This window comes from Nipponia nippon, unplaced genomic scaffold (genome assembly GCF_047370975.1).
Source record: "Nipponia nippon isolate SJK-2023a ecotype South Korea unplaced genomic scaffold, ASM4737097v1 scaffold_36, whole genome shotgun sequence".
Lineage (NCBI taxonomy): Eukaryota > Metazoa > Chordata > Aves > Pelecaniformes > Threskiornithidae > Nipponia > Nipponia nippon.
Genome location: NW_028262354.1, coordinates 1,564,807 through 1,574,077, shown reverse-complemented (window position 1 = coordinate 1,574,077; position 9,271 = coordinate 1,564,807). Strand labels below are relative to the sequence as shown.

At 49.9% G+C, this 9,271-nt stretch overlaps 2 protein-coding genes across 5 annotated transcripts; both read left to right on the top strand.

Annotated features, from left to right (window-relative positions):
• The first annotated feature begins 255 nt into the window (after nucleotides 1-255).
• LOC104018271 (uncharacterized) lies at nucleotides 256-861 on the top strand. The gene has a single exon (XM_009471395.1). It carries the CDS (start codon nucleotides 256-258, stop codon nucleotides 859-861), a length of 606 nt encoding a protein of 201 aa, XP_009469670.1.
• A 3,646-nt stretch (nucleotides 862-4,507) lies between these two features.
• LOC104018246 (uncharacterized) lies at nucleotides 4,508-5,269 on the top strand. Of its 4 annotated transcripts, none has more exons than XM_087772393.1 (2): nucleotides 4,508-4,824; nucleotides 4,945-5,269. In XM_087772393.1, exons 1-2 carry the CDS (start codon nucleotides 4,508-4,510, stop codon nucleotides 5,267-5,269), a joined length of 642 nt encoding a protein of 213 aa, XP_087628519.1. The 4 variants fall into 4 exon arrangements, with proteins under 4 accessions (XP_087628519.1, XP_087628517.1, XP_087628518.1 ...); XM_087772391.1 differs by having other exon boundaries at nucleotides 4,508-4,850; nucleotides 4,935-5,269; XM_087772392.1 differs by having other exon boundaries at nucleotides 4,508-4,962; nucleotides 5,083-5,269.
• Nucleotides 5,270-9,271: the final 4,002 nt, after the last annotated feature.

Below are 9,271 nucleotides of genomic sequence, written 5' to 3'. Positions count from 1 at the left end.
TTAATTCCCATGGCATGCCTCATTTCCAAGACAGCTTGACCGCATATAAAAGCTTTCAGCGCCAGCACTGTCCTAAGGACTCAGACTCCCTGCTCAGCCCGTCCACCACCAGTCACAGGGTGAGTTGGATTCTCTCAGCTGTCTCAGATTCCTCTTTTTTTTTTTCATAGAAACAACAAAAAAAAAGAAGTAGGTGGGTTTTTTTCTTTTTCCCAGACTGTTTATCCCCGAGGGCTTGGCCATCTCTGCCACAGGATGCACTACTGTAAAGGTGACAGCAACCAGGACTTGTGCCACGACGGCTCGGTCTGTGGCGAGAAGGGATGGACATGGCATGGTTCCACGGGGTGCTGCCATGAAAGCCCCATGGGCACCACAGACCTGTCCCCTTGCCATGACCCCGGCAGCCTCAGCCGTGACATTGAGGGGTCCTGCCAGAGCGAGCCGCAAGGCTGCCAGCCCATGGAGCCATGCCCGCCTCAGAGCTGCTGCCCGCCACAGCAAAGCTGCAATTTCGGCAAGCCCCGGCGGCGGGTGGAGGTGAGCCATGTGCAACCCATCTGCCCCCCACCTGTGAAAATCCATCGCCGGCCACTGCAGCAGTACCGCCCACCCCTGCACTGCGAGGAGCCGGGTTGCTGCGGCAAGCCCCGGAGGCGAGTGGAGCAGTGCCCCATGGAGGATACCTGTCCCCCCGTGATACTGCATCCCCGGCCACTGCAGCATCGCTGCCCCTGCATCCCGTGCTGCCGCCCACCCGTCCAGCACTGCTGCCCGGCCACCGTGCCGCTGCCACTATATCCCAGCCAGCAGCAGCAAAAGCAGATCCCTCTCTTGCCACCCTGTCTGCAGAAGAAATGAGCATGGGGCCAGCGAGGCGCTGGGACTCCTCCCCAGCACGTGCCCGCATGCAGCTCAGCGTGGGAGATACTTCGCTCCTCACTCAAACTGCCGGTGCTGCTACCTCCACTTTCGGCACCATGTAACACCAGGAACTGGCTGTGCCCAACATGGGGGCAACTCCTGGTGTCTTCTCACATGTTGGGCACGGCCAGTTCCAGCTCCAAGACGGATCTGACGCTGGTCAAAGGTGAGCCCATCAGCAATGTTGGTCATGCCTCTGTGATGGACATTTAAGAAGGGGTAAAAAAATGCTGCGCAGAAGCTGTGATAGAGAAAATGTGAGTGTGAAACAGCCCTGCAGACACTAAGGTCAGTGAAGAAGGAGGGGGAGGAGGTGCTCCAGGCCCTGGAGCAGAGATTCCCCTGCAGGCTGTGGTGAAAACCATGGCGATGCAGGTCATCCCACTGCAGCCCGTGGAGGTCCATGGTGAAGCAGACATGCACCTGCAGCCCGTGAAGGACCCCATGCCGCAGCAGGTGGATGTGCCTGAAGGTAGCTGTGACCCCATGGAGAGCTTGTGCTGGAGCAGGCTCTTGGCAGCACCTGTGGCCCCATGGAGAGGAGCCCACACCGAAGAAGAAGAGCGTGAGGAGGAAGGAGCAGAAGAGACAACACGTGATGAACTGACTGCAACCCCCGCTCCCTGTTCCCCTGAATTGCTTGGGGGTAGGATGTAGAGAAGTCAGGAGTGAAGATTTGTTCTTCTCTCATATTATCCTACTCTTGATTTTGATTGACAATAAATTAAATTAATTTCCCCAAGTTGAGTCTGGTTTGCCTGTGACAGCAATTGGCGAGTGACCTCTTTGTCCTTATCTTGACCTATAAACTTTTTTGTTGTATTTTCTCCCCCTGTCTTGTTGAGGAGGGGGAGTGATAGAGCGGCTTGGTGGGCACCTGGCAGCCAGCCAAAGTCAACCCATCACAGTTTCCTTCTGTCAGGCTCCCTGTAGTGCCGCCTCTACAGTTGCTGCTCTTTATACACTGGATTCAGGGTCTGCAGTCCCCTGCTTGACCCCAGCACTGACACTTTAAATTCCCAGGGTCCTCCCCTCCCAGGGAATAGGCTTTAATCATCCAATCCCCATTTTGCTGTTCCTTAGGGCAGAGCAGCTGTTTCTCCCCTCTTTTGAGAAGGTGAGCAGCCTCGGGATGGAGAAACAGAATGGAAAGAGCCTGAGCGAGCACGGGAAAACAGCCTGCCATGGATTCACCTTTGTCCATGGGTTCAGCGGACTGTGATTTCAAGGTTGTTCGAAAACAGAGACAGGACTGTACTGGGAAAAAAGTACACACTGTGACTGCAGGAGCATCAAGGACTCCTGCAATTTTATTTTCTCCCCATGAATTCAAGAATAAAGTTGAAAAAATTTAGTTGACACTTGGTTCCTCTTTTTTTACCCCCAAAAATGTCACCAACATTACAATGAGAAGATGTTAAAAATCATTAAAATTCTCAGAAGGAAACTTGTAAATTTAAAATTAAAATTAGAGTTCACACATGAGGATTTCAGCTCTGGCTGTAGCGGTTTCACCAGGCTGAACTCCATCTGCATGCCGTAAAACCTTCTCCACTGTGGTTACCCACCGCAGGACCAATAGATGGACTTCACTATGGTTCATCAGCAAGTGATCTAGGTACAAACAGTTTGCTCTATAATGTGTGCCATCACCTTCATTAGCTAGATAGTAACGCTGCACTGGGAGGCCATCCATCATATATATCTTAATCATGATAATAAGCGCGTGCCCCAGCACGTTAGGTGTGTCTGTGCATGCCAGGAATGCCTTTCACTCGGTGCAGGAAGATGCAGACCAGGCTCTTCCCCCACAGCTCCCCTGGTACACTGGTAACACACTGTTTCTCTCTTTTTGCCAGAAAAAGCCTTCCACTAGGTCCATTGAAATATATATTGTTGTTTCTTTGTATTGCCCAATCATAACCCCAGTGTGTCTTCACAGCCACTAACAACCACCACGGAAAACCAGAAAGAAAAAAAGAAATTCATTCTTGTTTTCTTAATGCAGAAAACCACAACAATTTATTTTTCTCATGTCTAATTTTAACTAAACGAAAAACCACTTACATATGAACTTTAACTTCAGAAATCCCTTATTTTAGTAGCTAATTTCTTCCCAGCCTCTTCTGACTGAAGCCACTTCCCAGGCTCTGTCCCGGCGCAGTGCCCAAAGGGCTGACTCAGAGCCCACAGACAAAGGGCCAGCTTAGCTCTCAGACCGGCACTTCCAGGGCGGCTTTGGTCCATCTTTTCTTCCAAGCGGCTTTTCGCCAGCCGCCCTAGCCCTGCTGTCCCAGTTAGTTCATCCCAGCCGCAGGACCATTTCTCCAGCCTGCCCAGGTCTCATCCTCCAGCAGTTTCAGCCACTCATCCCAGTTTGGTGCCACCTGTAGATTTGCCAAGTTCACCCCATTATCCAGGGCATTAATGAAGATGTTAAACAGCAACAGCACCAGTATCAGCCAGTTTTTTACCCACCATGTAGTTTACCTATCCAGTTCATACCTCCACCAGTTTAACTACAAGGCTGCCGCGGGAGACTGTGCCAAAAGCCTTGCAAAAGTCGAGGTAGCACCATCCATCACACTCTACCATCCACGGAGCCAGCATCTTCATCACCAAAACCCATCAGCACGATTTGCTTTTAATGACTGCGCTGGCTCTTCCCAATCACCTGTTTGTGCTTCAGGCACCTGGAAATGCTCCTCATGGGTAGCAGAAGGGGAAGGCCGGGACATTAGCACTGTGCACATCATGCCTCCTGACTCACAGGTCACCCATCAGCCTCCACTCAGTGCCTCAGTCCCCTGGAGATGGTGAATAAGTACATTATTACCTGCCTCACATAGCCGATGTGTGGCTTAAACAATGCCAATCCTTTATGTGCACTACTCGGTAACTACATCATAATTAAAAGATGCTTATCAGGAATCATGAGTCAAGCAGAACATGCCAAGCACTGGGAACAGCATCCAAATGGAGGAGATGTTTTGTTAATAAATAATTTAGTCCTCGTTCCTGCAGCGTGTTTCATTTACAAGGGGAAGACTTGGAACCATATAAAAGGCCTCCATCCTGTTGCCTCTCACAATCTGCACTCCTGGTCAGCATCTGTCTTCCCTCGTGAATTGGGTAAGACACATCCCAGAGTAGCTGGGTTCATTTTTGGATGGGTGTCTGAATTCAGGAGGTCACAGACCTGTCACGCTTGCACTGTCCTTCAGACCATACTCTACACACAAGTGCTGGAGGACGGGGGGCTAAGCCAAGAAAGAAGCTACTGGGGGACTTGGGTATGGGATTTAATAGCGATGCCACTATGTGCTGCAGTGCCTTATGGTTGTTTCTGTTCTTGGAGGGGAAAAAAATCAAGGGTAAGGTCAGAAAGGGGGTTTGGACTAAATATGACCAGTATTGGGCAACTGCAAGAATTTCCTTTAGATCCAGGCTTTCAGGATAAGCAAGGTTGACCTATGAATGGCTCACTAAAGCAGCTTTATGGGAAATTAAATGAAAACAGAGGAGATGGAAATGCAAGCCTACCTGGCCATTTGTTTTTCAGGTTTTTCTCTACAATTCAAACATGATATACTCTTCTGGAAGAGAATCATACTTCAACTTGAACTCAACCTGGTATGATCCCTCGGGGTCCTGGCTGGACACCCGGCGCACACCCTTCCGCTACGGCTACAACACCTGCTCCTCAGAGTGCGACGGCGAAGGCGTTGAAGGCATGAGAGGGCACAACTACCGGCATTACGGCTATCGGCAGCCGGTTTGCTCCGAGAGATGCCACGGCTATGCTGCGGCTGATTCGTGCCACGGAGACGCGGGCTCGAGCTGTGTCAGGAGGCCCACGTACAGCTATGGGTCATCAGGGGGATGCCACAGCTATGGGAGGTCGGTCTGCTCCGAGAGATGCCACGGCTCCTCAGGTTCATACCATGGAGGTGGTTCAAGCTGTGTCAGGAGACCCACGTACAGCTATGGGTCATCGGGGGGATGCCACAGCTACGGGAGGTCGGTCTGCTCCGAGAGATGCCACGGCTCCTCAGGTTCGTACCATGGAGGTGGTTCGAGCTGTGTCAGGAGACCCACGTACAGCTATGGGTCATCGGGGGGATGCCACAGCTACGGGAGGCCAGTCTGCTCCGAGACGTGCCATGGATCAGGGTACCAAGGGGGGAAGCCATGCTACAGTGACCCAGTGCAGCACGTCCCACAGTGCTGCCCAGTGCAGACCTGTCCCCCTCCAGTGCAGCAAGGCTGCGTGCCTGTGGCAAAATGCATCCCAAGCCAGCAGCAAAAGCAGGTCTGCAAAGTGCCAGCCCAGAAGATAAAGTAGAGGACATGAGGAGTGGGGACGAATGAGAGAAACTTCTCACTCCTGCAACGTTGCCTTGATGGTCAGCATGACCCATGCTACTACGGATCTCCACTCTTCCTGTCATTTTGCTTGTAACGTGCTTTGAAGGTGTAACCCACTGTCTCTGTGAAATATTACGTGCTATTCACCTCCTTATTTCACAGCAGTTGTGGAGGCAATAAAAAATTACGGTTCATAACCCCCTTGCATCAGTGTTTTCCACTTCATCCCTTTGAATTGCTTCTGTTCCTTCTTGTGGCCAAAGCTGGTGTTTGCAGCGTCCCCATTCACCCTCACATCAAGGCTCCTGGTTGATTCAACCTGATGTCTTTTTATTCCTACTCCAGACAACTTCCTCGTTGAGAAGAACGAGGAATGGAAATGTCAAATGTCAAACGGAAATTAGAAATGGGTTTGTAGACATCAGGGGGCACTTGGCTGGACCCGCTCTCTCTAATGGAACGAAAGGTCCCAAACTCTTTGTAAGATTTAAAGTAGGAAGAGGAATCCTTGTAAGGTTAGAAGAGGAATCACCTGGGAGGATTGTTACAGCAAAGCAGGGATCTGGAGTCAGTGACTCACAGCATCATGTCCCAGGTGGCTCCTTGTACCTCACCCAGTCCCGAGCCTCCATCGTCTCCATCTCCTAGTGTCCTGCCTGGCCCAGCCTGCAGGATGTGACACATCACAGAATCAGCTGCTTCGCAACATTCATGGAGATTTCTCCTGCAGCACAATCTCGATAAGGAAAAGAAGTAAAAAGAGGCAGAGGGCGCACCTTCCTGGGATGGAGGTTTTATAGGCGGATGCAGGGGGGCTGCCAACACTGCAGCAAGCCTTCCTTGCCAACCTCTTCCTCGCGCACGTGCAGAGGCTGATGCCAACATGCACTACAGAGCACAGAGTTCCCATCCCAAGCATGGCTTGGTGGGGTGGCCCAGCCCTGGGGCAGGCCAGGTGCCCACCCCATGGGCTGTGCGGTGGACTGCAATGGCTCAGCTACCCCAGTGCATGCAACACCGCTTGTGCAAGCCGCGGGGACCTCTGTGGGAAGAAAGATGCCAGCAAAAGTATCAAAGCAAAGGATGGGGCTGTGGCAAAGGCATCCAAGTCTACTTTCAGATCCCCTCTGAAGCATGCTGGGCTGTGGAAGAGGTGGATGGAGGATACCTCAAGAGGGCAGCTCCCGCTTCCCACACACCAAGGCAGGAGTTGCTCTGCTTAAGCTATTTTGACATAGATTTGTCTAACCTCTAATGAGAGGGATTTCACATGAGCAATCTCGAAACAAGAGAGAGATCTTCTTTGTGTTTAAAGCACTTCTCAGGGATTTGGAGGTTTGAATTTCTACCTGGGATGTCCCCCAGATCCTTCTGAGATCTTGGGTTTTTTCTGTACTTCATTTATCTCCTTCATAAATAGAAAACCAGTAACTGACATGTGGAAGAATCATGACCACATATAAGCCACCCAGAAACCATGATCCAAACTGGGGAACAAACCATCTCCTGAGACTTGTATTAGGACAACTGCAAAGGAAATTCCTTCCATAAAACCAACAAATTACCCAAAGAAAAAAACTGCCATCCACTCGGAATAGGATCAAGGGAAACAGGGAAGCCTCTCCCTGTTTCCTGACAAGGAGCTTTGCAGGAGATATGTGGGGCTCAAAGACCAGGTCAAAACGTTCCTGTCTTGTACGTGGGTCCAGGTCTCTGATGCATGTGAGCATCCTCCCCACCAGGCCATGCTCAGGCGGATGTCTCTATTGCCGAGAGAAATGATAAACATGTTTGTCACCATCCACGTGATCTGGGGTGTAATTAATGAATCGCGAAGAATAGTTTCACAAGGATCTTCATTCTTCAGACCTTTGTGAAATATCCTCAGACACATTCTGATTTCCTCATGTATCAATTCGTTCAAGTGATTCAGCTCCATTGGTTAGCAACGAATCTCCTCGACTCCGTATTTTATTTTAATTCAATCTGTGTTATTATTAATATTACAGTGGCCTCTAGAGTCCTGGATGAGATCAGGCCTGGTGCACTCTGTAGGCAGAAAGACGCTTTTCTCCCCAAAGCAGAGCGTTAGGCCAATGGAGCCATGGATCCTGATGCCCTCCCCAATGCACACTTGAGGATGGAGGCAAAGAGGGAGGAAAGAGCTCAAAGAGTCACAGCACTTTCCTCCCTACTTTTTTCTCCAATCAAAGTGTAACAAAGGTAACCAATAGCAGGTATTTGGAACAAGTATCATGGGAATGGGACACTGTTGGAGACCTTTTGTCTTTCCGAGCCTCCTGCCTGGATGTTCTCTGTCTCCTATGGGGTTTTAAATTCCTTCTGTTTGAGTTAAAAGTCTTTCCTTCAGCAAAGAAAGGACTGACTTGAAATATTGCAACACTCCTTTTAGTGCTTCATTGCTGTTTTACTCAGAAATAGGTTTCTCTTTGATGCTGCTCCCCAGCCATGTCCCACTGCCTGCCTTTGCCCGCTCCTATCGTTCCAACCAGACACGGCCAGCAGGAGTTTGCTTCAAAGTCTCACATCGCCATCTCCCACCTCTAAACCCCAAAACCCAGTGACAGTTTTAGAGCCCAGAGGCAACTCGACTCCTTTTGTAACCCACCAATGCCAAGCCCCATCACCCCAGCAGATGTGGATGGCCAGTTCTGACCCCTGGGGCTTGGCAGAGGATGCTCACACTCCTTGTTTTCAGGGCACCCCCCACACAGACCAGCCCTGGGCTCTGTGCTCACCTTCTATTGCCCCATCGCGTGCTCACAGCTGCCTCCTTAATTCCCTTTGTCTTCTTCACCCACTTGCAACCTAGATTTTTTTCCTAAACTGCCCAAATGCACTCATTTTTCCTATGCACCACCATGGCCGCGGTTGTTCTCTTTCAAGCCCCTTTTATTTTCTGCATCCCTTTGCAACCCAGTCCACCAGCCCACCCCACTATCCCACCTTCCTATCTGTGAACTTCTTTGCATTGCCGACTTGGGCTCACGGCTGCTTTGCATTAAGCACAAGAAGCAGGTAAAAGCTTTAGTCACAGGCAGCAAAACTATCCAGAAACCTCCCCATCCCTGCACATGAACCACACCAGGCGTGGTGGGCAATTAACATTTTTATGGAGTAATGAGAGGAATAGCGATCCCAAAGGCGGGATATTGATCTGCTCATAATACCATGAGTCAAAACAGCAGTGTAAAAACTCTCCAATTAGCAAAGTGTTCAGGGTGGTGAGCAATCAAGCCCCTCTGGTGGGAGCTCATCTTGTTTCCGGAGGAAAAACACTGGGTGCCCTATAAAAGGTCTCGCACCCCATTTTTCCTCATTGTCTCAGCTTCACATCTCCTCTTGAATTCCTGCTGAACGGGGTAAGTCCGGCTTGATCAAACTTTTGCACTTTTAATGATCACTAGCTTTGTCCTGATCCTGAGGTCTTGACCACTTCTCTTACATGTCTCATCTCTGTGGCTCTCTCTGGTCACAGTTGTTCAGTCCTGCCTAGGTTGTCTTCTCCATTCATATCTCTACATAAATAATAGAAAGCAACTAGAAAACTTAAAACTTCTTAATTCAGACAGCTGAGGACAGGACTCTTCAGGTCTAGCTCTGGACTCTGTCTGGCCACCACTTCTTATGAATCACTAAGTGCTTTAACTTCTATCTTATATATTTGCTAAACATAGAAGCAAAAGGAAAGAGTTGCTCAAAGGAAGGTGGCACAGAGTCCTCTGTACAGGTCAGGGACCGCTACGGGCAGACGTGCATTGCTAATTTTTCTCTCTTCTTCAAGAACCTGGCTTATAATGAGAATTTATTCTTGATAAATAATCCTGTCTACCAAGACATCTGTTACTGCTGGCTGACAGACGTCACAGTGTCTCTTGCCTTTGCACTCACTCAAAGACTATAGTCTTTCCAGCAGGTCTGCAAAGATGTGCTCCTACCAGGACAAAGACCAGTGCCA